At 39.7% G+C, this 27964-nt stretch overlaps 2 protein-coding genes across 4 annotated transcripts; both read right to left on the bottom strand.

Annotated features, from left to right (window-relative positions):
- Nucleotides 1-1155: 1155 nt before the first annotated feature.
- Nucleotides 1156-17650, bottom strand: PTTG1IP2 (PTTG1IP family member 2). The gene is made up of 7 exons (XM_083577500.1): nt 17174-17650; nt 15618-15670; nt 12282-12390; nt 10374-10479; nt 9418-9486; nt 7252-7298; nt 1156-2159 (listed from the first exon to the last, which is right to left on the bottom strand). The coding sequence occupies exons 1-7, from the start codon at nt 17319-17321 to the stop codon at nt 2110-2112; spliced, it is 582 nt and encodes a 193-aa protein (XP_083433626.1). The 5' UTR covers nt 17322-17650; the 3' UTR covers nt 1156-2109.
- Nucleotides 17651-19485: 1835 nt separating this feature from the next.
- Nucleotides 19486-27774, bottom strand: CLDN12 (claudin 12). 3 transcript variants are annotated; one of them, XR_014540337.1, is made up of 4 exons: nt 27605-27769; nt 25502-25568; nt 22822-23638; nt 19486-20518 (listed from the first exon to the last, which is right to left on the bottom strand). XR_014540337.1 is itself a non-coding variant. In XM_083578905.1 (4 exons), the coding sequence occupies exon 4, from the start codon at nt 23615-23617 to the stop codon at nt 22880-22882; it is 738 nt and encodes a 245-aa protein (XP_083435031.1). In that variant the 5' UTR covers nt 23618-24344; nt 24714-25136; nt 25363-25568; nt 27605-27774; the 3' UTR covers nt 19486-22879. The 3 variants fall into 3 exon arrangements, 2 of the variants coding, with proteins under 2 accessions (XP_083435031.1, XP_083435030.1); XM_083578905.1 differs by adding an exon at nt 24714-25136 and having other exon boundaries at nt 19486-24344; nt 25363-25568; nt 27605-27774; XM_083578904.1 differs by having other exon boundaries at nt 19486-23638; nt 27605-27767.
- Nucleotides 27775-27964: the final 190 nt, after the last annotated feature.

The raw sequence follows: 27964 nt of genomic DNA on the forward strand, positions 1-27964 counted from the left end.
CTGCTGCACAGTGACATGGAAGTATATTATTAATGTATATGCTATATAGTTTATTATATCAAAATTATTTGCATGTCACAATCTAATAAATTGCTCCAAGTAGTGTTCAAATCTACAGCAAACTCTTGTGGCACCTTAAAAATGAATTTATTATGGTACAAGCTTTCATGGACCATAGCAGGTTTTTAAGATTCTGAAGACTCATTATTTTTGCTGCAACAAACACCCTGGGAAATCATAAAAATCTAGCTTCAGATATCTACAAAAGTAAATTTTGAACAAAAAAATCCCACAGTATCCATGCACAATTTGATAGTCCTAGAGAGAGTAGCTGCTTAAAAGGAAACAGAAAACAAATCACTTTGTATATAATTCTAACTGAATACAGGATGGGTATTAAGGATTCAGAAAATGGCACCTGATTTTCACAAAAGTTCACCTATGTGACTTTCAACAGACATTTTTAATTGTGTAATAGCAGGACAACACAAAGTTTGTGGGATCTACAACAAAATGAGCAATATATAATCACTCCAAGGATAGTGCCTATTCAGAGTTCCAGATAACTGTGCTCTCCAAGCAGGGCATTTGACTCTTCTCCTCCTCACTTTCCTAGTTTCTGTTTCTATATTTGATCTACAACCTATCCCAGGGGCTGCCAATGTGGCTCCTGTGAATGCACATGCATCTAGAGGCCTTCCCATGCACCCTCAGGAAATGTAGGTACCCACATTCAAGGAGCTGGGGCAGAGCAAGAAAGTACTGATTGACTTAGAAACACCAAGAGCTATCCAGGTCTGGTTGCTGTGCCCAAGGTGGCCATTTCCCAATGAATCTATGCCTGAAAATAATATTCTATTGTAGCCAATAGAAGAGGTCACAATGCATACTTGTATGTGTGATGCTCGTGGTAGTTTCTCTGGTTTGCAAATGTGCCCAATATTCTTTGGCTACTGAGAATGCACAGGTCTCGTTGGGCTGCTTTGTGGTAGATGCCACCTTTTGGCAATGTGTTCTACTTCTGCAATTTCTTTGGTTCTCCCAAGCATGTTAATACCTCCCCTGTTGTTTTCAGTGGCCACAAACCTGTCAGAATTCACCACGAGTTCATTATTAGAAGTGAAGATATATAGAAAAAAGCACTACATACAGATGTTCTTTATACATTAGAAAAATTTATTTGCTTTCTACATGTTGTAGAAAAATGGAACAAGGCTATCAGGTATTGTTGAATATCCATCGTCATTCAAATGTTGGTCTATAATGATCACAAATCAGAACCCTCTCCCAACACCTAAGCAGGGCACTTATCTCCCTAAGTGGCAATGGAGTTCTCTGCTCAAACTGCAGTGAAGGCCCAAATGGAGCAAGATATTGGGAGAGGATATGTGCCACTGCAAGTCCAACTGGTGTGTGTGTTTGTGTGTGTGTGTGTGTGTGTGTGAGTGAGAGAGAGAGAGAGAGAGAGAGAGAGAGAGATTTGAAAATCTAGAGGCAAGGATATGTTTGCATCCATTAGGTACCCACATTCAAGGAGCTGGGGCAGAGCAAGAAGGTACTGATTGACTTAGAAACACCAAGAGCTATCCAGGTCTGGTTGCTGTGCCCAAGGTGGCCATTTCACACCAGCATACTCTCACATACACCCCTCATATTCTATTAACAGTCTTGGAAGCGGCATAGGCTGTAATTATTTGTCATCACTTGATACCACACATGTCTGTAGTGTCAAATACTTGCCAACACTTACTTGACACAGATTTAAAGGAGGTCTTTATTTAGCATTATGTGGAAAAGACGATGATATCTTTGTTTTATAAAGGTTAGAGTGTTAGGGGAAATGACATGATTGTTATTTCTGTACTCAACTCACATTCCATTAAATAAGAGGTCTAGAAAAGGAACAGGGGATGGGGGAAGAGAGAAAAGGAACCACAATTGCGTTCTATATTAGAAAAAAATTACATACACAAACAGAATGCTGCTTACAAAGGGGGGAAAGACCATTTTCTATTAAGCATTTATGCACATATTTGGTGATTTAAACTGGAACCAGAAAATTATCTTCACATTTTTGCCATCTTTAAGAAGACACAGTAGCATCCATTTTCATTCATTCTCATATCTGCTATATGGATGGTCAGAATCCTGAAGGAGACCTGGGGAAAAAGCAGGACAATTAAAATAACATATTTAAGAAAATATTTTTCAACCAGGTAGCTAAAACATAGCAAACCAGCTATGTTGCCAAGGATGGTACAGCCCAATATACTGCACCAGTACATTGAACCTGTTCTGCCATGTCAAAATTTATTTATTTAGAGCACCTGTACCCAGCTTTTCAGCCAAAAAGGATCCCAGAGTCACTTACATACAAGCAAAACAAGCCTACCCACAAACCACAAGGGGAAAGGGACAGAGATGGAAGAGGAAAATCAAAACTCAGACACCAATTTCTAAACAGTTGCTCCTATAGTGACCAGCTGGCATAATTCAGAGGCAGGAGGTGGCTGATGAAGCTGCACTTCCAGCAAAGCTGATGAAATGAGCCCTGCTTCTTATCCCTCCCACTGAGGCAGCCTGATCAAATGCCTGCCCGCAGATGGCAGCTGAGGGGAGAGAAGGCCTGATGGAGATGGCCTCTCACAGCAGAGCTGAGGAAGTGAACTCTGCTTCCAAATTGCAAATAGAATAATATCATGTTATCACAACAAACTAGGTTGTCGCTTGGGTGTCAGGATGAACATCAATTACAAAAAAGGTACTGAAGTTCTGCAGAATGCAGCCAAGACCAATTTTAAGGATTATGTGATCTCCATTTATAATAGCGCTACTGGAAAAATATGATGAGCAGCACCTAGAAAAAGTAGACAACACTCCAACACCTGATGAAAAGCAGCTCAACACTCAGACTAAGAAACCAGAAACACTTGCTACTGAGCTAAAAGAAAAAGTGAAGGCAAATTCTAAATAGATAATTAAAACTTGGAAGGCTTCAAATCACACTTCACCATCCATCAAGAACTTTAATCAAGGCTTAGTTCCCACAGACACAAAGGAGTTTCATCATGTCTAGTCTAACCTGATTACTCACCAATTAAGGAAGCAATTAAAACTGGCATGTAGTGTCCACACACAATGACATTATCTATTTTAAGAGTACACTGATATATATAAACGAAAGACACTCATAGCACAAGCACAGCACAGGAAGTGTCATTATGAGAGTACTTAACACTGGAGTTATGAAGTATGACATTCTGGTACAAAGACAAGTAACAGAATCTAAAATTAGGGGTGGGGAGGCAAGAATGTTACTTGCTCAAAAATGGAAAGAAGTCCCAGCAAAAGAAGAATGGATACAAAAACTTATGGAATAAGCAGAAATGGCGAAACTTACCAGAAAAGTAAGAAATCAAGATAACAAACTTTTTTATAAAATAATAGAAATGATATATTGAGTATTTACAAATTGTAAACAGATAAGAACAATGGCAGAATTATTGTAATAACCTGCAGTTTCATAAGAGTGTATATTTTAAGTAGATGAATAAATAAACAAATCAAGTTAATATGCAGAAAATATTAAAAAATAAATTTAAGGATCTGCAGAAAGAAGGGGAAGGAAGTCAAGTTGTGAAATGTTAAAATGACTGTAAAATTATTGAAATGTATAAACCCAAAAATTATAAATAAAATATATTTTAAAAATAGAATTAGGGGTGGAGAGGCAAGAGACATTAGAAAGCAGACAACAGATATGAGCTTAGTGATCAGATGCACAAGACAACGTGAAAATGTATAGACAGGCTGATATGCCAACACTTAAAGAACATTATTCACAGAGAAAAGGAGTCCCAGCCCTTCAATGACTATTTGTTGATCAGCAATCAGATGCATACAGTGACACATATAAACAGGTACGCAACAGTAGCAAAATCACATAACAAGCAATTATAATCTAATCTACTGATAGGCACAGTAAAAGATATCATACAGAATTGTCGACATTCAAACATAGACATGGTTCAGGCTTCAAACACAAAGCTTTAAAATAACTTCCTGATGGCAACAACCCAAATGACCAAACAGCAAGCACACAACCTATGTGTGCCAACTGTGTCTATCCACTTTATAAGCATGCCTTATCACATGGAGCACCTGGGTGGCCAACCTGTGGCCCTTCAGATGGTGTTGCACTACAACTCCCACCAGTCGCAGGTTAGCCCCACCTGATGTGGCAGGTTCTCTCTTTTAATAATGGTTGTGAACTACAGCAGATCTAAAGGGAAAGTAGCATGTATGAAGGTGACTCTGCCCTTAAATTATTCCAGAGAGTCAGGAAAGGTCTTCACCTACTGGAAAGTAGTTATTGTTTGAGACTATATCCACTAACAGGGAAAAAGGAATTAATTCCCTGACAACTGGACATGCTGGATAGGGCAGATGGCAGTTAGGGTTCAACAATACCTGGAGGGCCATAAGTTCCCCATCCCTAATCTACAGATCAATATGGCCCGAAGCTAAGTATCTAAAGGACCTTCTTCAGTTTTCTTTGCCTTCAGACATTAAGCCAGCAACAATTGGTAAAATGGTTTCACTTCCAGCCAGTTATATTGGCTCATTCTGACCATGACTACATGCAGTTTGGGAACTTCTTGGGTCCTTGGCAATATGGCTAAGCAGCAGATGACTGAGAAGCATGTGGCTAGTCAGAGTGGGGAAGTAGAAGGTGTCAGGAACACACTGCAAATCTAGGAATGCTTAAGAAGACTCAACATGGATTATGCAAAGGTAAATCCTGTGCCAGTAACCTTTTAGATTTTTTTTTTTTTGAAACATTAATAAGCTTGTGGGCTTCAAAAAGCTTTTGGCCAAGCTGCTTGAGCAAATTTATAGCAGGTCCTCTTACAGATCAGTAACTGGCTAAAGCACAAAAAGCAGAGTAGGAATAAATGAACAGTTTTCACAATAGACAGATAAAGAAACACATACTCGGGTAGTCCACCAGAAACTGGCCACTGGTCAACCAGTGGACCATGATCTACCTTCTGTTGATTCCCCTACTATATGAAAGTGTATTCAGAATCTAAACAAAGGCATAGCATAAAATGTTTAGCATGTATGCGACAATTGCATCTATTTCCTTTGAAAGTTACCACAGTGAAAAATAATTTAAATGCTGCTCAAACTCATTTAGCCATGAACCTATAATTTAAGCAATCAAACTGTATTCATACCAGGGTTTCTTATAAAAAAGTGGCAAATCGCGTAACAAAGAAACTACTCAAACCGAGTAGTCCCACTTATTAAAGCTCTATTGCTTCCAGTGCTCCCAAAGGACTGTGGCTAGAGTGAGCAACACCTGCAATGCATTATAAATTTATAATTACCATTTAAATGGAGCAAGAAAAGCTGATGGGTGAAATAGGGGTAAAAAGACATTCCCTCAAAGCCAAACAAGGCTGACATTTCAGATGTTATCTTAATTTAGTGATGGGTTAGCAAAGCATTTGCTACTCTCCATTCATTCTTGCCTATTTAAATGAGAAGACTCCTTTGCACATCACTGAAGACGGGAAGATCTAGTGTATTTACAGTTTTCTGCAATATTCTTTATTAGGCCCTTGTTGAGTGAAGTTTGCAATGATGTATGGACCAGATCTATATTAAACAGGAGGTGCACTGTTGCGGAGAAGGGATACCAACTAGAGATACTAACTAGGCAATTAGTAGTGCTTAATTTTAAAAAAATGATGAAAGCATCCCAATTAAATGCTTACTGTCCAAAGATATAGAAAGAAGCTGCTTACATTAATAATTCAAGCGATGGGTATTCTGTGATCACAGAATTTGCGTAAGCAAAGGAGTATGGGTATACAATGTTTCTAGTTCTTACAGTAGTGAAGATTTTCAGATTTAGGAGCAGTGCCCAGTGAACTTTCAGAAGCCAGGGAGACTAAGTAACACTTTAATAGATATTAGCTAGGGTGTAGCAGAATTGTTCAGAATAAGAAATATGCAGGATTTTTTGTAGATTAATAGATTGCTTTTAATTGTATGCACAGTAAATAATTCCGATTTCTAATCCTGGGCACAGGATTCACCTCACTTATCCCAGTACACGGTACATATGGCGCTGTCTCCTCTTTTACACCATGGCATAAATTCTTTTTGCCAGTAATTAGAAGACTACATCATAGAAGCAGCTGTCTATAAAATTTGGGCTGGATTGTGTCCCAAGCACTTTAGTTCAACGTGTAACTCAAATATCCATAAGCTACTAGACTTAAGAGCAAAATAAAGTACTAAAAAGAAAACTCTACAGCAGTAAAGCCTGCAGATGACTTATACTTCACACTACCTTTCCATCTACATGATCTCTCTAGGCACTCAAGCAGCTATAACTTTTGATTTAGAGAGGGTGAAGCAATATACTACAAAACATGTTACTGCAGGTTAATAGCCAAAGAGAGTTTGACTATTGAGTGTTTTATATGTTTTAATATACCTCACTCTTGTGATATGATACAAATAAACTTGATCTTTGTGTCATAACTGCAGGCAACAGCAGAGAACCAATGTGTTGTAGTTGATTGGTACTGTTTACTGTAATTTTTGAATGGAGTGTTTTTAACGTTTTATTCTGTTATTAGAATGGATTATGTGCATGCCATCCTTGGCTCTACTGGAGGCAGGGTTAAAATTAACAAATTAATTAAAAAGTATTTCCCACCACTGCCTGTATTTTCCCTCACCTCCAAGACATTATAAACCATTAGGGGCTAAAGAAGGCAACTTTTGCTTCCCTCACTCACTCTCTCTTGCCTCCAACATTCAAAATTCAACAAAATTGCAATATTAAACTCACAATCTGGTGTTGGGAGCTCCATAGACAAGCTAAGAATTAAACATAGTCTCTTAGGCAAATGTTCAGGGTAAGGGCAGGTATATTGCAGGAGAGTTAAGATCCCAAATTCACTGCAGAACCATGGTCTGGCATCTGCAAGACTGGCTTGCCATCTTATAAGGAGAAGGACCACCAAGACACTGAAACTGCTTTAACATCATATTTTATCATAAATTACCCTGCAAACCACATATAATATGGAGACCATATAACAAATAGGTTCCAGCAGCATCCAAACTCTTTTTTGGGACAGGGAAGGTATGAAGATGTATTTTCCAGATAGTTCATGAACTAAGAATAGGTTACTGGGGGTGGGGTGTTTAAATGTGAATTATACATACCATATTTCTTCCGTATCTCATCATGCTTCACTTTTCTTTCATGTTTTCTGAAAAGTTTATGAACATAAAAAAACAAATACTTGAAGACGTAATTTTAAGCAAAATACGACAAAGCAATATAATTAACTCCTGCTTACACATTAGAACACAAAGATAAGTGGAACACAGATCTTGGCTCAAAATAAACTCTAGATAGAGGACTGCATCAATATATTATGTTGCACTGTGATGCAATGCCCATCACAGTGTAATATCTAAATAAGGCTTCAGTTCAAAAGTCTTTTCTTCAAATGTATGGGTTTCCAATGAATGATATATGCATACTGAATAAGCATATTCTTATTCTAACATACGTAACAGCTTGTAAAATGAAAGGTTTTTTTAATGGCCAAGAAAATTAACTTATAAATTGTGGCAATACACAAGGAGATTTGTTGAGGTTTCAGTAGACAGATAGAGGCTATATTAGCTTAGACAGCTTTTCTTCTAGCCAGAGGTTGCCTACAAAAAAATCCAGGACTGATCATCTTAGCAGCTGAAGTTAAATGGAATGCTGGGAGATCTCCTGCTACTCAATAGTCCAAAGCCAACAATAAATTTAACATGACATGAGGGACATGAACCAAACTACAAAAGACTCATGCCTTTGACTCCTAACATTGCAGCATCATTTGCATGATTCTTACAGGGTTCTTGGGACTGACTTAGTGCAAAAGACTTAGGACTTAGTTAGGACTGCATTCCACCCTAAATTTGGGACAAATATAAGAAGCAAGACTAGCTTCTACTACTGAACCACAGTCCTACCAACTTACTATATGCTGGTTCACATGTAATGATAAACTGCGGTATAACACTGCAGTAACAAGTATCAGCAAGCCTGAGCAAAGTGTCTGGCTTGTGCAGCCCCCTTCCCATGCTGTCCCAAGAGGAATTCTGCAAATATTAATTTCCGTTTCAAAGAATCTGAGCTTCTCTGTGCCCTATCTAGGGTGGAAGCATATTTCAGAGAAAGGGCCTTCTCGGTGGTTGCACTCAAGATTATAGAAAGCCCTGCTGTGAAGTGTGGCCTGATTTACGCAATGCTAATTTTCACCAGTTGTTGAAGACAGTTTTATTCCTGCAGGCTTCTTCTGTATGTGGCAGATGATTTTAATGCTTTAGTTTTAACTGATGAACATTTCTTTGTGGTCAATTTTATATACTTTTATGTAACTGCAATTTTCAGGTGTTGAAAACTGCCCTGAGTGGTACTTTAGCACTAAAAAGTGGGATATACGTTTTCTTAAATGAATATATAATCAATACTTCTGAAGAAACATGCAAATGCCGTAATTTGCGTGTATAAGACTAGGGTTGTTGTTTTTTTAACCAAAAAAGTAGGTTTATAAATTGGGGCTCGTCTTATACACAGGTAGTTCTGAGGGGTGTTTTCTTAATTTGGAGTCCCCAAAAATAGGGGGCATCTTATACATGGTGGCAATCTAGATATATGTATAATTTCTCTTTGACTTAGAAAACTAAGAAATCAGACATCCTTACTGGAAATTATTGCTGTTCCTGTCTGCCTGTGTTCTAGCAAGGGGTTAAAAAGTGTTTTTTAAAAAATGTACATCACTATGGGTGCTATCAGGCAAACAGTGTGATTCATTTTATATTTCATATAAAATACTACCACGATTACTATTCACATATAGCACAAATAGACTCTAGCTTTGAAGATCCTCAGGAGAACAGCTAACAAAATGGATCAGCACCAGGGCAGAACATCTTGCTATCCTGGAGGTGTAAACAGAAGATCTGATGACTCACCCAATACTGCTTCATTCTATTATGCTGCCTTTCCTCCACCACTGTCTGGAAGCAGACCTGTATATCTACTTGTACAAGATAGCTGACTGCCCTCAAGCATCAAATTATTATTTTTAGGGTTTCAAAGCCTCTAGCTAGCATCATGAGTTGCATTTATTGAAACCCTTAGGAGCCAGCTCACAAGCATATTGCCTAATAAATACTAAGAGTGAACTACTGCAATTAATGCTTACAAAGCTTTATAGCAAGGCTATACTGAACATATCCCTAGCTGGACTCTTTTTTAATGACATCTATGAGCAAAACTTATGTATTTAGGTGTTTTTTTAAAAAAAGAAAAGCTTTGAAACATACCGCTGAAGTGACTGCATTCTTTTTTCTTCCCGATCTCTGATAAATCTTTCTTCTTCTTCAGATGGTCGCCTAAGAAATAAAGCACTTTTTTAAATAAAAAAACTATAATTTCTGATATATAGTTTATGAGGAATTTATGTTTGTTAGTTTACCCATACATTCACAAATTTGCAGCATTTTCTCTACAAGTTAATCATAAGTGGTATCTTATACTGAAGAATTTGAAGCTGACGTTAACACACACTTGAAAGTCATGATTCATTGACTGCACCTTATGTGTCATATATTTTGTGGAATAAATAAGAGTGTTGGTAATTCAATATAAAAATGACGATCTTGGATATCACAGTATGGGATTAGTTGACTGGGAACCATTTCTCTGACTAGCAGTGGATTATTGATTCCCTTCTTGAATTCACCTGAGGAAGTGTGAAATAGGAATCAGAGGCCAAAACATGGTTCTTTCTAGCTTTTAACTCACCAGCATCATAACAAGACATATCAAAGTGATTTAGGTTAAAAGACAGATCTTTCATCTGCTACTTCATATGAGCATATTGAGGAAAAAACACTGACACCCAGTGGACACAATGTGTAATGGACATTAAAGAATGAGCCCCAACATGTCATGAAAGTGCCTTTAATGGAATTTATGTTTCAGATATCCAATGTGTTTCAAGTGTATAATACCTTCTTCAGGAAACTGTACATTAATTTTTTTAAAAAAACCCAGTTCTGACACGAAGTTTACACTCAATGTAGAGCAGACCCATTCTGTACTGGGGATCCCTGTAATTTTTGTAAACAAAGACGACCATACTATGTATGTTTTTCAATCAGGTGTTTAAAATTACATTTGTATAACCCTTAATTTCAAGGACAACTTTATTATAGGTTAATGGTGACGAAGTCAGGGGGAGAAAAATCAAGCAAAGTTACTAAGAAAAACCATTTACCCTCTAGAACGACGTTTGCGACAGCAGTAACAGCAGCAACATCCTATAAGGAGGAGAAGGAAGCCTGCTACAACTGCAATGCTGATGATCATAGCCTCAAAGTTGACTGAAAATTAAAAACAGAATTTTAGTCCATGCAAAGGTTAGCAAAGGAAGGAAATACAGTAACAGAGAAGAGCTCCATGCAGGGAAGCGACTAGGGCCCATTAGAAGACCACCTTGCAGCAACTTACATATTATATCTTAATGGAATGACTGGAATTCACTTATGTGATGAAGTAGATGGGCCTGTCATTGTGAAATGTGTTCTTCTAGTTTAGAGATTCCATCTAACTGGGTCCAAGGTACTGCCCTGCACATTTTAATAGGTTAGTTCTTGTATCAAAGATCTTAAAACTGGTAATTAAACTTAAAACTAAGCATATTAAGATAGTCAGAACATTAGCACATGGTTTGTTTATTTAAAAGGGCAAGTGACGCTATGGAATCCAAATTTCAATTTTATCCATTCTCAAGTATGTCTTCTACAATATTAGGCAGATATCCTGGAAGAAAATAGAAAACAACCACTAAAGGAAATGTCACATTTCAAAATGAGAGAATTAGAATTACATGGGTAGCAAAATCAGATATTTTCAACTTAAACTCCACATGGGGTTAGGCAAAAAACCCATCTGCATTCCTTCTACACATGTAACATATAAAGAGAACTCATGTACTACGACAGAACTTTGTGAACAGTGAAATCTATTTTTGATAACCCTCTATACACAAGTGGATCTGAAGTATTGTAAGAACTCTTTCCTCATATAAACAATTTAAAACAAAGAGACATTGAATGCAAGGCTAATCCATAGTTTAGAACAATGGAAATAGGCTGCAGCAAGCTTTGGGCTCCCATACTGCTCCCAGCCCGGCCCAGCCCATGAAATCAGCTTTCATTTCCATTTTGATTAACTGTGGTTTGCTGTTTTGTCAGAACCAAACAAACTGTTGTTAATCTTAACTATGGTTTGCTTGAAAAGAAGTTAACTTCCAACCATGATTATGGAGTGGCTTGTTTAGAATTTAGATATGTTAAACTGCAGTTCATTAAACTACACTTAATCTAAAACAGGGCAGATTTGATTTAAATCAAATCTATTTAAATAATGATTTAACTCACTAGTCAGTAAGAATTGATTTAAATCTTTCTTTTTTTTTACAGAAAGACTCATAGCCTTTGGACTACAATGTAACTTAAATAGAAAACTATCTCTAGAAAGATTTTTCCTCCAAAAGCATTTTATTTTAAAAATCCGATTTAAACTTAATAAAATCCAATTTAAATTTAAAAATTCAATTTTTAATTTCTTTTTAAAAAAACATTGATTTTTATCCACCCTGGTCTAAAATTAACGTAGCAACAACCTATCACTTTCTTGTGACCATCTGAGGGGAAACTAAGTTCATTATCATAACATTATACCATGATGTCGTATTATAACTGAATGCAACAATTGTGCAAGCTAAGTGAGTTGATTAACTGAACGCAAATCAGAGAAGACAACTTCAGAAGAGGACAACATTATCCAGATAACTCGACTTTATTCTTAAGCCTACCACTTAGCAGAACTATGTTTTTTCTGTTCAATATCAGAGATCAGCAGTAAACAATTCAGAAACAAACTTCCCAGAAAAACAGTCTCATTAAAATGGAAGCTTCAGGAAATCCAATGGTGATTAGTGCTGTGTGCAAGACTACTTTTAAGCTTATAAAAAGTCCATGTAAGGTAATGGTGCATATATGAAATATTGACTAGTAGGAGAACTCCAGTTAAGTACTTTTGCATGAAGAATTATGATCATCATTTCATGCCTTCCATTACAAGTAACAATAAATTAAAGACAATCACAATCATTACCTACCCCAGCAAATTGCCCAATAAGCGTCTGTAAGTTTACACAGCGAAGATGGTGGAATGAGTTTCCTCACAGGATAGTCCATACAAGTGGAATTGACATGGCACCAAAGACACTAAGCAGAACAAAAGTGAAAAATAAACAGAAGTAGTCTTATCAGGAAGTTTGAAAGTCAACCACTCAATCTTACACTACTTGAGAAGTTAACATAGTCTGAAATTAAACTAAAACAGAGCTGTAACTTGACATTTTCTGTGGGGAGCAGGCAGTGATTGAAGCACACCCTCTATGTCAATTTTTGAGGTATTAAAAGAAGCCAATGACAGTTTTACAGTTAGCAGAAACTACAACACTTTTCTTCCTCTGCTTCTGGTGCCCTCTCCCAATGGCAATGTTTCCTGGGTTCAAATGACACAATAAGCCAGACCATGAATTGGGTTGCAGGAAGAGAGATGTGCAGAAGCAGCTGCCACCTTCTCTCTGGGAACCCTCACATTCAAATATATTAAGCAATGGTTTGACTTAGCATCACATTATGATCCAGGTAAATGAAGGTCAGGCTTATGTTTCCTCAAGAACGAAACTAACACTGCAGCATTGTGAATGTCATTCATCATTCTGTTACCATAACTACTCTTAACTTTGTCAGTGTTTACAATATATTTATTTATGTTGCTTTAGTAACTTCACAATAGCTCAGAAGTTACTTTGTTCACCTTGTAAGAACTGTACAGTAAGATTTTAAATGAAATGTTGGTGTAAATGTGCTAGTAGGAATTTACAGAAGAGGTAAGATATTCAGCAGTTATTGCCCAATCTTATTCCTTGCCTCCACTTCATTCTATCTTTCCAACATTAAATACTTCTCCTACACTTTTATTCTTCTACCGCTTCCTGGCTCTGCTCCTTTTTTCTGCCCTGTTGCTGAACCTATAGCTGTGAAAGGGGCAGCAAAAGGTTTCCAAAGATGCTTGCTCTAAATTGTTACTGTCCAACTGTCCAAGAGCAGTTGGACAGTAGATACTGGGTTAGATGTTGGTTTAACACAATAAGGCTATTCTTTCAGACAAAACAACTACTGAGTACAAAGGGATATTATCTATCTGAGCTACAGCTTAAAAAAAATATGGGGCCATTGTACCATACCAATACAACTAAATCAGTCTTTACTTCTGAAGAGTACGTAACCAAATTAGGGAAAGTGAAGAAAATGTTCAAAAACGGATATTAAAATGTAAACAGTCTCACAGTCACAAGGCCAGTGCTAATAAACTATCTGCAGTTACCACAAAAGTCATTCATTGCTATTAAATACAGAAGAATTATGTACTATTTTAAAAAAATTATGTACTATTTAAACAAATGGACATCTTATAAAAAGAGTTTTCATGACTTGGTAATGGTATGCATGCAAAAGCAAGCCATGGTTTGGCCACTTATGACAAATCCTCAGATTCCTACTCTCCCCACCTTCCTCCTTGGTTTTTTCAAACAAATCATACTAGTCTCCCTTTATATCCAAACCAATCAGTCCTTAATTTGTTCAAAACAAAGTAGCCCTGGTTTATATGTTTCAACAAAGAAGGAAGATATTGGAGCCCACAAGTATAACCAGAAGGGGAAACATAAATCCCAAGGATCGGTCACAAATGGACAAGCTATTCTAAAAGTACCTGGCCGATCTGTCATAGCAAGCATCTGAAGGTTCAAGGCCTTCTCCCTTATGGGAGGATCCCTTTAGCATCATCACTGCCTGGAAAAGTTCTGCTGAATAGTCACATGAGGATGCAACGGTAAGCCTTCTTCACTGCCACCACTACCACTCAGTAGGTGCAAACATGCACTCTTAACAGTGGTGGTCAGTTGTACTTGGTACACTATTTGTTCCACTTATGCTCCAACAGTCATGCAGCCTATTTCACTGATCAGAGCTCATCTGAAAACCTGGAAGTCAAGCTTAGGAGAGTGCTCAGGACTGACTCAATCTATGACCCTTCCTATCTCACCATTCCACAGTGAGATCAGGGCCTCAGATGCAATCAGCCATGCCAACTGGAAACTTCCCTAGAGCATTCAGGAATCCCTTAGATTCCATTAGTGTCTTGCTACAGAACATTCTAAGGGGTCATCCATCCTTGCAGGGTGGCAACACTATTAATAGCCTAAATTCTACAAGGAAATTGTTGGTTGATGACAACAGGGTGATTTGTACTTTCTCCGGACACATCTACAAGTCTTCCATTTGTGAGAACCAGATTGCAGGTATGAGCTACTCTATACATTGGGTCAATGATGTATACTGAGATAGTTCCATAATAGTCATGACAGCAGGACTTGTTAAGATGGTTTCAGCATGCATGTTTAAATCCCCCAGAACCAAAGTCGGGGGGTTTTCAAACACTAGCCCCAACATCAAATCTATCCGCTCAGGGAAGGAAATCTAGCTTACAGCTAGATTTCAGGGAGACTGGTTTCCTGGTGAGAGACTGAAATCCAATAGACAGCAGCTCCTATCTACATTGGTGCTGCTTCAAGTACTTGTCGAGTTGGGGCAGTTGAGTAAACACAGACCATTGTTGACAACCCTGCTCAAAATATCTGTTAAAAGCCTTGGCAAACAGTTCTGACCATTTTGTACATACTATGTTAAAAACTTTGGCAAACTGCTCAGTATTAGAGAAAGTTCTGATATCCTTTGGTGTTGTTAACATTGATTTTTTAAAAAACTGATGCACTTTGAGAAGTTGCTGCAATGTATGCTTATGTTGTTTTCAAACCAGATGCTTATAATTTAAAGAACTCTATTCTATACTAATTTAAAGCAGATTTTTAAACATTTGAACTCTGCACAGAATTATGAGTTGTAATTATCAAATCAAGGGGAGCTGTTTTATCCTATAAAAGTCAAGTCATGCCTTAAGTACACAAGAGACTGGTGGATCAGATCAAATGCCTATCAATGCAGCTCTGTTCTCAGATATCTGCAAGAAGCCCAAAAGAAGAACTTGAATGCAACAGTGCTCTCCCCTTCAAGTCTACTGTGTAAAGCAACTTGGTATTAGAGCACATCACTTTGAGCATATCGTTTTTTGCAAAAGCACAAAAAAAGAACAGTTTCCCAAGGCTCCCTGAAAAAATAGCAACCGGTTCCAGTTTCCATGGTGAATGAGTCAGTTGTGTGAGAGTTTGTCCAGTAAATTTCCATTAGAGAATAAGGACTTCCATTTTCTACTGAAGTGCAGCAACAAATACTTGCAAAACATTTTCTTCTGCCTGTGCATGAAATAGCCACTTATGTTATTACTAGAAAATCCCCCCGAATATAAAAGTGACTACACTTACTTTGGTATTTTTTACACATTCTTCACATGTCTTTTGAGTAAAAGCAGCACATGCTGGAAAGGAATAAAGTTTGCATGAAAAATGAAGAACTTAATTGAATCTATTATTTTTCTGACAGCTATGAAATTTGAATCTGAACTATGCTAAAATACTTTAGAATGCATGAAAGAACTGTAAATCCTCCAAAACAACTTCCACCCATTTGCGTACTAGTCTAAACTCTGCTTAGAGATGTCAACAAGACATTCAGCACCACACAAACACACCCAAAACACTTCACCCTATTTTGAAACAGGATACTGAATCTTAGGTCTGGCCTTACATTCATCTAGACAAGAACTAGGGTTGGCATATTTTAGGGGCTGCCAACTCAGCTCCCATGGGTGTGATGGTACCAGTGCCTTTTTTCTGGGGGGACGCAGGGGGCGCACACCCCTAAATATTTTGTAAATCTAAGTTTGGCCACATTGAGCGGCAGTATTTCAATATGAGTAGGAAAATGAGAGTACCGCTAAACATTTTTAAAGAAAAAAAAGCACTGGATGGTACGCATGAAGGACTTATTTGGTGCCCCCAGGATAATCTCTCTGATTTACAGCTTTCATTTTTCACTTGTGGTCTGTAAGTAATCAGCTAGCTTCAGCCACAGTTTGAGCTATACCAGTCTCTCATACAACGAAGATAAGCCTCCTTGTATGGAAACAGAACACTGGCATGGGGTGGAAGATAGGAAGGGAGGAAACAGGAGACAAAATTAAGTGGAAATACACACACAACAATCCAATTCTGGGTTCTTTAAACCATTAGCCATGATCCCTTATTTGTCACTGAAAAGAGAGGAATCGGCTTCCAAGTCCTGCGGTCAGTTATTTCGGACCGCATGTCATCGTGATAAAGGAGGCGGGGGGGCGGGAATTGAGGCCAGGGGGCAGCAATAAAGTTTGCATGAAAAATGAAGAACTTAATTGAATCTATTATTTTTCTGACAGCTGTATAGACATACATATGATCTCTTTGATCATATGTGAACTATGCTGAAACATTTTAGAATGTATTAAAGAACAGTAAATCCTCCAAAACAACATCTACCCATTTGCCGACTAGTCTAAACTCTGCTTAGAGATGTCAACAAGACATTCAGCACCACACAAACACACCCAAAACGCTTCACCCTACAGGGCAGGTACGTCCAAAACGGCTATCTAGGTTGGGATGAGGTGCAAACAAGACCGAGAAGGGGAACTTTCAGTCCCCGGAAACTGGCACTATAATACACCTGCCCATTTTAACAGTTCCTTCTTTGAGCCAGAGAAAGGGAAGTCGCCGTCGGGCTTCCTCGCGAGGGGAAGAGGGACGCGCGACTTGCACCTGAAGGTGCCCGACGTGGGGGAGGGGGGTAAACAAGCGGGGAAAACGGTCCGGCCTTCCAAGGGCCCAAGGAGAGGCCGCTCCGGCCCCTGCCTCCAACCAAGACCAGGACCAGGGAGGAAGCAAGAGCAGAGCCCCCCCCCCCTCACGACCCGTCCCGGGCAGCCCAGAATGGCCTCCTCGCTTACGCGTAGCGGGAGACGGCGAAGGCGTCGCGGTGGACTCCATCCCTGTCACTGGGCGGCACCACAGCAAGAAGCAGCACTGCAGGCAGAAGGCCCAGAGCCGCAGCCGCCGCGGCTGCCAAGACCGAGCGGCCGTCTCCCGCTCCATCATCTTCCTCCCCTCACGGCCGGCCTGCGCGGCCCCGTCCACTCCCCTCCTCAGGTGATTTAAGGAACAGATCGGTCCTTCTCTTGCGCAAGCGCACTCCCACCGGCCGCCTCAGGGCGAGCAACTACACAGTCTCGGGCACAACTTCCTCGCTCCGCCCACTTCCCTCTGAGGCACCTATAGAGAGGGTGAAGCTGGGAGTCCCGCCCGCTTCCGTGCTTTTGCGCTCCTCCCTCGGAAGCCGAGGCCCGCCCCTTTCTGCCCGCCTCCTCATGCGCCCGCTTTCCCAAACAGGGTTCCGAGTCCTGGATAACCGAGGGCACCTGCCGAATAGTTTCTCCAGCCCTGGCTCAGGCGAATGTGGTTGGCTGTGAAGTCCTGTCCATCTGGTCCTCAGTACGAATAGGCCACGCCCCTTCCCCGGCGCTCTTCTCAAGTGCTTTTTTTGCAGGGCCGGAATCTTTCAGCTGCCATGTTTTTTGCTTGCCCGGTGGAGCGCGTGTGCGGAATGCTGTGACGCATTTCGTTTATTATATCTATATGCCATCTTTTCCTCTAAGGAGCTCAAGGGGGTGCACGTGGGTGTCTCCCAATTTTATCCTCGCAGCAACCCTGTGAGGTAGATTAGGCTGAGAGTCAGTGGCTGGCCCACGCTCACCTAGTGAGCCATCATGTCTGAGTGGGGGTTTGAACCCTGGTCTCTCGGGCCATAATCCAGCGCTCTAACCTCACCCTGTCTCATTGTGGGGCTGGACTATATCTTACACTACAAAGCAAAGAATCCCATCCATTGCTCAACCCTCTTTTGCCTTGGCAGCCTCTGAAGTCAGTCTACATGGGAAGGTTTGTCCTTGGACTCAGAAAGTTTCTCCATCCCTTCTCAAGCTACAGTATAGTACAAACGTGTAATGGGATCCCCACTTTCCTTTCCAGTGAGCCCTTGTCTGCTTTGCAGCATTGACAAGAAATCCTTCAATTTTATGAAATGCATGTGGCATGAGTGTTATTAGTTTTTTTGAAGGCTGAAATCCCTTGCATACTTGAAGGCCACTGAACACTGTATGACTTCCAAGTTGCAACTTAACGTGCACTTGTGCACATTCAGCGCTCGGCATAAATAATAAAGGGTGGAAAGGAGGTAGATGTCCAAGGGGGGAAAGGCTTTGGCAATCCCACTCACCATTGCACCCAATGTGTTTGGTCTATACACAGTTTTGGCTTTGGGCATGATTCCCTGAATGGAACGCCCACGTAAGTTGCGGGCTTACTGTATATTATTTGGACACCAGTGACCAATGAGTAGGACATGCTTTATGTGCAGAGATAGCCCTGTTGGTTCATAGATGCCAGTTCTTATGTGTACTTTAGAGATCTGAGACCAAACATTTCCACCCATAGACACATCATTTCCCACAAATTCCTTCTATTCCCACCCATTTTTACCCCCATAGTAATGGAAGGAGACATCTCAACAAACATGCTGGATTTGGTTTGACTACACATTTCAGTTCTGGGATCTCTCTTCAAGACTGCAGATGTGGATTCAGAATATTGCCATCTCATTTATGATGTTTGTCCTCACTGTAAGGGACGCGGGTGGCGCTGTAGGTAAAACCTCAGTGCCTAGGACTTGCCGATCGCATGGTCGGCGGTTCGAATCCCCGCAACGGGATGCGCTCCTGTCGTTCGGTCCCAGCGCCTGCCAACCTAGCAGTTCGAAAGCACCCCCGGGTGCAAGTAGATAAATAGGGACCGCTTACTAGCGGGAAGGTAAACGGCATTTCCGTGTGCTGCGCTGGCTCGCCAGATGCAGCTTGTCACACTGGCCATGTGACCCGGAAGTGTCTGCGGACAGTGCTGGCTCCCGGCCTCTAGAGTGAGATGAGCGCACAACCCTAGAGTCTGTCAAGACTGGCCCGTACGGGCAGGGGTACCTTTACCTTTTACCTCACTGTAAATATGTTCCTTAGTAGTACAAATCTACACTCATTTAACTGGATGTGTCCCATTCATCTTATTTAGGCTTACTTCCCAGTAGATGTGTATAGGGTTAGTTACTGAAGTTTGCTTAGAGGGCAATCAAGCAGCCATTGTACTAGAGAGCCCTGAGCTTTTATGCTCTCTGAACTGATCAATATTCAAAACTAGCTATAGAAATAAGCCACAGTTGCACAATACCATTTATAATTAAAAATACATACTTTCTTTTACAAAAAAATGTAAACCATAACAAAGCATAACTAAACACCAAAAGGCGAATTCTATATTAGGCAACCCTGAAGAAATGGATACATATTCATGCAGAACACAAGAACAGAAATGGAAAAATTGTTTTCTGTAACAAATATTGAAATTCACATTTTTCTCTTGGTACAAGCTAAACAAGATCAAAGTTCAAGAGACAGCTTACAATTAAAATAAAATCCACTGGCTTTTGCATACAGAAGCAGGTTCAAAATTTTTAATAGGTATGCATTTTGGGGTAACCTTGTCTTTAAAGGATAATGTACAACAGCTAATACATTTGGCTTGTAGCACCAATAGTACCAGTTTAAAATAAAATGTTAAGGCAAGCACACAACAGAAAACTAAAAAAAAGAAGAAGAAGTTACCAGTTTGAAAATACAAACATCTAGACTAAGTTCCTGTAGCAGATGGCTTTAAAAGAAAAGGACCACATATAGAATTATGACTGAACCATGTGGTACTATTGTTTGAAGCTCTCAGCATCATTCATGCACAGTGGAGGCTGCCACCCTTCCTTTGCTGACTGAAACTTCATATACAGCATAAGGTGTTGATTTTGGGTGCATCTCACAGAACTGCAGCAGAAAGCAGAAAGCAGGAATCATATGAATCAGACAGAGAAATCTTGCACTCAGTGGAGCTCTACTGGAGCAAGATTCCTGTGTCTGATTTTAGGAAATTTGCCCTTCATACTGCCGTTCTGGGTGGCACAACCCATGCTGATCATCTGGAGAGGCTTTTTAAGAGTCATGGGGCTTCAGTAGAAGGAAGTTTGGTTCTTTAACCTGCCTTCCACTTGCACATCACTGAACACAAATCAATGTTAAATCAAGAACTGGTACATCGGAAGGAAGGGAAAACAAACAAAGATGCACAGCACATTTTTAAGTTTCAAAATGCCTATGAAAGAATCACAGGATCTTCAACAAAATAAGCAAGTGGATATATAACCTCTGAAAAGAGAAGGAAAAGGGAATGCAATTATTTCATTTTCTAGCATCATTGATATTATACCTCTGTCAACAACTGTACATAAAAGTTAAGGCCTGCCTCATACTTTGGGAATTTATCAATCACATGAGCGGTGAATGTCTGAAGCAAACTGAATTCACCACATGTGGTGAATTTTTACATAGTGCGACTGCAAAGCACTTATCAAAGCTTTCAATTTTCACCTGTAAACAAATCAATAGGACACTGCTGTTCCTAATCCCCACAGACTTCAAAGTAGCCGTGTTTCAGTGAATTTTTGAATCAAAACAAAAACTCTCCTGTGACTCGGGATTGATCTACCTAAAATTTTAATCACAGTAAGCATCAGTATGGAACACATCGCAGAAATTGGGTTTAGAGGAATGCAAATTGTAAAACGAGATCCTGAGTTTTCTTCAGCTTAAGCTTCTGCTGCTTAAAGAAAAAGAGAATTTTTGCAGGCACCCAGTTTGAAAGATGAAAAATTCTCTCTGTAAATGGAATGTTGATAAGTGCTTTGATTTGATCATATTTTTACACTTGCCTAACTATTTAAGAATATATAGCCCTAACAAACTAAGAAAACCAGGTTTTCCTTCAGCTAAAACAAATGAGTAAAGGCTTGGTTTCCAGAGTATGTTCAGAACCATTTGTGGATTTTTAAAAAAAGGAATAGTTCAAACTATATGCTCCATATTTCTGAATACTTAAACCTTGATAGCTGATACCTGCTAGTATTTTTTTCATTATTCAAAAGGCATAAATACCACCAAATGGGAAAAAATTACCTGAATACAAGCCAAATACCTGATTCCTAATGAATAGGGGAAAAGACCAAGGTCAGAGATGTAGAAATCTGACCTACATGAAAAGCTACAGCACCAGAAGTCCTCTAAAAAAAGTCAAGTCAAACACTGCCTCTAACAATAATCTCATCTTCAGAATTATTTATATAAAAATACTGTGAAATCACTAGTGTTACTATTAATTCAGAGGCCCATTTTCAATACAGCAAACCATAAAAATAACCCTAATTTAGTAACACAGTCTAAAGCTCAAAGGGCATTGCTAAGCAAACAATGAATACAGTGCAGCAGATTTCATTCGAACTTATAAGGTGTTTAAAATAATTCTGATTTTTTTTAAGTTACAGCAACAGGAATTTTGGTTATCCAAAAATCCTTGTTATAAATAAATAACCCAGAAAGCCCAATATAACTATATATCAAAATATAATAGCATTCTATGGCCCCATTTAAAGAGGTATCACTCCAGTTTAAAGAGTCATGGCTTCCTCCTGAAGGGAACTGTAGTTTGTTAAGGGTGCTGAGAGTTGTTAGGAGGCCCCGATCCTGCTTTAAATGTCTAGCGCAGAGGGGACCTATTAATATAGATTTCTAGTATTGGTGAACTTTAGATAATTCCAAGACTATTTGAATTATCGGTATTGTACTATGTAAAATTTAATTGTAAATGGATTCTGGTCACATCTTATGTTTAAAAAGAGAAAGATGTAGCCTTTAAGAAATATCACCTAAACCTAAAAGCAAATGCAGGCTATGCTATTGCAATGGGGGGAATTATTACAATGAATCATCAACATCCCTAAGTTTATCATTTTCAAAAAGTACAAAATGGCTATCTTTGAATGGTCTTATTAAAATCTGGTTGTTTTAGATTAGGTGTAATTTTCTGGAAAGTCACAAATATAACTGATGTTCACTTTTTGCTTTCGGTTTTTATTATATTGAATAATGCTGCTTATATACATATTTCTTTTTATTTAAAGGTGATTCTTTTAATAATTAAACAAAACAAATGTTTCCAAATAAGCAAAAATAAAAACAAAAACAAAATGGCTATCGGTAAACATTGTTACAGCCCAGGCATTTTTGAATTAGGTAAAAATTTGGACTGACAATAAGTACTTAAAAATGAAAGTTTCATGCACTGGGTTATAAACACCAGCAGGCATGTTTCAGTAGTACAATTCATGGAAGAAACTAGTTCAAAATATAAAAAGCAAAAAGGTCCCAGTCTTTAATTTACCTATGAATTCACATGCCACCAGTTTTAATGAGAACTAGAAACTTGTGAACAGCTTCAATATCAAAACAAGTAGAATTCTAATATTATGGCTCACTTACCTAACTACATTCCTATCTCCGCGGTATTCCTAGATAGAGAAATTGGAAAAGCTATCAAGTTACAATAGCAATTTTTCCCCACCTAGCCTTGTAAAACATTTTTAGATGTCTCTGAGGGAATGGGGAAAACACTTCACCTGCAGTGCCTTGGCGAAGGAGAGAACGAGCAGGTGCTTGGCTTCTCCAGCTTATCATTTAGGAAGCGTGTGTAACAACCGGAATGTCAATTTCAATGGCAGAGTGGCGTGACCGTGCAGAATAAGGTTGGGAGGTGTAACTATGCACACTGGGCACATGAGGATACAGAGGCTGCCAGAAAGGGGAAGGAAGCGTTTTGCATGCACAATACCAAAGGAATAAGAGGATGGCTGTAAACAGTAAGCCTCCTGCACTGGCAATGGCAATAAACACAGAGATGTCAAAGGAAAAAACCGGTTCGTATTTCTTGTTCAGTTCTTGGTTATGAAAGATGACCCAGATAGATGGCGTCAGGCAAATGACACATGCAAGAAGAAAGAAGAGGCCGGCCACAAGATGGCAGCCTGCACTGTTTATGAGACATCTGGCCTGCTTGATGTTGGGCACGGTGGTTATGAAGGCGGTATTACACATGCCGATCAAACAGAGAAACAGAGCCAAGACAGTGGTTAACATGCTGATGGGGAGAGCAAACTGGAGGACGCGTAAATCCAGCTGGTCAACTGCTGTGTACCACTCGGTGTCGTAGATGACGCAGTCTTTGCTGCCATCAAAGCGAACACACTTAATCCAGAGCCCAGTGTACACAGTGACATTCTTCTCATTCTTGTTATAGGTGAAGAGTCGCATCTGTCTCCAGTTAGGCAGCAGAGCCGCAGCAATAAGTCCAGATAAGGCAGCTGTACCAGAAAGGAAGGCGAGGACTGTCGCAGCATGGACATCACGGCAACCCATCTTAGCCAACAAAAATGCCACCTGGGGGGAAAAAACTTTACTAAATCATCAAGATTTATTATCTGAATAGCTGTTTTTACGATAATTGTTTTATAAACTGCTGCGATGTTTGGGGTGGTTTTTAAAAAAATCATAATCGAATCTATAAATTGTATGAGATAAAGAAATAATAAAGAAATATTCTGATCGATCCCTTTTTTTAACCATAATGAGGGAGAAATGACTGACAGTCTTGAAATATAAATTAAACTGAATTCTGAAGAATGCGCATTGGTGCTTGGGTTGTGCAGGAGGCTCTGCTCCAATGGGCCACTCTTATTAAATAATACTTCTTTTCAGAATCAGAAGCTACTTGTGGGTAATTAAAAAACAGCAGGCGTAGCTGGTATAGCAAAGGGGATCCGGTGTAGCTTGTTTGTCATTCCCTGGGCCTCTCACCAAACTATCCAGCTATAGTTAGGTTATAGCTAGGTTTCATGCTTATTTAATAATGTGTGTGAAGAGGGGAGGGACCCTGCAACCATAATACTGAGTCTTTTGCATACTGATAAGGATCAAATTAAGTTGATAAAGATCTAAGCTGAGAATAAGTCTTTACAGACACCAGCACTTATTATGTATGATCAGAGATTAATGTCTTAATATGCCTTCAGTTGCATGTTGGGAGAAGCTCTTTCTAAAGCAGTGTTTCCCAAACATTTTCCACTCATGGACCATTTGAAATTTGCTGAGGGTATTAAAGGTAAAGGTACCCCTGCCCGTACGGGCCAGTCTTGACAGACTCTAGGGTTGTGCGCTCATCTCACTCTATAGGCCGGGAGCCAGCGCTGTCCGCAGACACTTCCGGGTCACGTGGCCAGCGTGACAAGCTGCATCTGGCGAGCCAGCGCAGCACACACAACGCCGTTTACCTTCCCGCTAGTAAGCGGTCCCTATTTATCTACTTGCACCCGGGGGTGCTTTCGAACTGCTAAGTTGGCAGGCGCTGGGACCGAATGACAGGAGTGCACCCCGCCGCGGGGATTCGAACCGCCGACCATGCGATCGGCAAGTCCTAGGCGCTGAGGTTTTACCCACAGCGCCACCCGCATCCCGCGCTGAGGGTATTGGTGGGTGACAATTATTTTTCTGCCTGGTGTAGCCATTGTGCTAGATGTTGTATGATTTTTAATTGTATTTGTATCTGCTTCTTTTTATATTTTGTATTTTATTGCATTCCACAGAATTCAACTTGTAATAAAATACAATACATACAACGTAAAAGAAGCAATAGAAATAAAAATCACCACAAATATTTAAGGGGATTGATATGTCATCTCCCATCTTCAGTCGGAAATCCACAGACGGCCACAGACCACATGACTGAAACTCAGACCAGATTTCATTTGTGGTGTAACAATTACCATGGACAATATGGATTGATATAAAAGTTAGAGTTTGGAAGAAGATGCAGTTTTAAATATTTAAATCAGGGCTCCAGGGAAGGGGTTGGGGGAAGTCCTGAGATTCAGAGAAATCTCTGTACAGTGGTACCTCGGGTTAAGTACTTAATTCGTTCCGGAGGTCCGTACTTAACCTGAAACTGTTCTTAACCTGAAGCACCATTTTAGCTAATGGAGCCTCCTGCTGCCGCCACGCTGCCAGAGCACGATTTCTGTTCTCATCCTGAAGCAAAGTTCTTAACCTGCAGCACTATTTCTGGGTTAGCGGAGTCTGTAACCTGAAGCGTATGTAACCTGAGGTACCATTGTATATGGATATGTAGTTGGATTTTTATTTTTTTAATTTTGTATTGGAAAAATCAAATAAAAATGTTTTTTTTTAAAAATAAACTCAGACCAGTTTGGGAACCCCTGTTCTAAAGGCTTAGAAGAACAAACTTACCAAGAGATTTAACCAAATCCAGAATAACAGCAGAACTCTTCCAAGTAGTAGAACAATTCTAATTGATCTAGGGGGGGAAACAACAAATTTATTCTGGAGAAAATACAACTACAACAGATATAGCAAACTAGTCTTCACTTATATAAAGCACTTCAAAACCCTTCATTATCGTCACAATTACCGGTAACATGTAGGAGTGAATCACTGCTATAGAGATTGGACAGAAGGAACAGGGGCCAAGATGAATTCTTGGATGGAGCCAAGATGAATTCTTGGATGGAGCCAGCTTCCCAAGATCCAAAGCTCCCCTGATTGCACAATGCCAGTTTTTTACATAGGGGAATATTCAGTAATAGTTGACCTCCAAAAGTGCTAAGCCTGTAGGAAGGAGTTCCATCAACACATCTTCATACTCAACTCTTCCCAAACTAAGACAGTGTTACATTTCTTCCTATGAGTCGTCAAAAGAGAAAAGTTTTGCTGTTTTTCTACCTTTGCTCCTCAATACCTATCCTAAGGGCACATGTATTGTAGAACACTCTGCACCCAAAAGTGTTGTACAGATGAGTAATACTTTTTTATGAGATACAGGCCTGGCTCGGATCTTCTGCTTGTGCAAGTCATTTATGTACAAAGGGAGGCTGCAGACTTCACCTGAGGTGCTCAAATTCACATCTATGTTGTGCTTCTCATACACATGTAGGCAACACTCCAGGTGATCAGAAACCATATTTCTTCAGCATTCCTGACTGCGTGGAGTGTTGTATATATGCACTGCAGACATGCACTTAAGTGTGCATATGGTACAACCTGCTACCCTCTGCATGTAAGATCTAACCTTAAATATGAAAAGCCAGTGCTTAATATCAACTTGTAAAAACATAGTACAGTTGCCAATCTTTATCTGGCAAGGATCATGCATCTCTAACAGATACACAAGAAGAAATTCAACAAGTGAAGTTTTTTCCATGCTGAGCTTGGGTTTAATCACCATAGTTCATAATTAAAAGGATGCAAGATCAATTTGAGAATGTAGAGGGAACCACATATGATGTGCATTGATTCATTTATGTGCAGCATTAACGTGCTAATAACTGGGTCAACACTTGTGATAAGTGCATTTGAACATAACATGATGTTTATACTGGTTTTACTGCGGCCAGCATCTGAACTGTTTCACCTTCAATTATGGGTTATCGCACTCAAAGAAGGTGAGAAGCCGATTGTAATCACCGTTTTGAAACCTTCAAAAACACTGTACAGAAACTATAAAAAGACAGTCACTTTGCTTGTGTTACTAATGATGACTAAAGAGATGGAACAACTCACAAGCAAGCCCCAGTGTGTGGGCTAAACTGTGACTCAGGGCATAATAAGTATCAAACCATTTGAAATACAAACACAAAGAGAAGAACGTAAGAAGACCTGGATCAGAACAAAGGTCTGTTCAATCGAGTGTCCACAGTGATCAAGAACATGAGTCACACAAGCAGGACACGAGAACTCTTCCCTTTTGTGATTCCCAGCAACTGGTGAGGCGTACTGACTCAAAAACCTGAAGGCTGCATATAGCCATCATAAATAGCAGCCACTGGTAATTTTTTCTTCCATGAATATTTCTGATCCCCTTTTAAAACAATCTGAGATAGAAGCCACCGCCGTATCAAGCAGGCTGCAGCAGATCCCACAAAATAATTATGGGTTGTTTCCGCTGCCCGGAATCTCCTATTGATCGCCCCATGTTCGAGTGTTCACCCCAAACCAGAGTATCAGAGAAGGACCAATTCATTCAATTATTTTTAAAGGCAATTATTTCACGCCAGGTGTTTATATGTTCATGCCATCAATCTTTAGGGTGTATTCTAATACTTATCTGGGAGTAAGCCCCACTGAACTCACTGAGACTTCTTTCTGAGCAGATATGCATAGGACTGTGCTGTTAAAATACATCTACGCCGAAGTAAATCCCATCTATTTCAATGGAAATTACACTTTATCGGTCCGTAGTGACGTATGATTCTAATGAAATCCAGCCTCTCTGGAAGGAGCAATGGCTCACATATAAATAAATGCAGAAGGAGAGATTATCTCCACCGTACTCACCCCCTTCCCACGCTCGAGGGACTTAATTTTCAAGCATCCAATTTCTCTTCCCCCTCTTGTTGACGCTGAGGATTCCCAGTGTCGGTTTTTCAGGAAGCGGCTGCCTTTTCCAGGTGTGCCCAAAGGCTTCTGGGATTGTAGTCTCCGCCTGCAATGCTCTTCGTTTCACCTTCCTCTCTAAAGACTACAATTCCCAGAGATCACTCTTCCTACTCTATTGTTCCGGGTGCTTCCTCTTTCTGATTGTATTTCAAGTTGTTTTCTTCAGCTCCATCACGCGTTACTGAAAAGGAACTGATGCTGGAATAGGACACTGCATCTCTTCAGAGGCTTCTTGGTTATCAGTTTTCTCTTACCCTT

Source organism: Podarcis filfolensis, assembly GCF_964270895.1.
Source record: "Podarcis filfolensis genome assembly, chromosome: 12".
NCBI lineage: Eukaryota > Metazoa > Chordata > Lepidosauria > Squamata > Lacertidae > Podarcis > Podarcis filfolensis.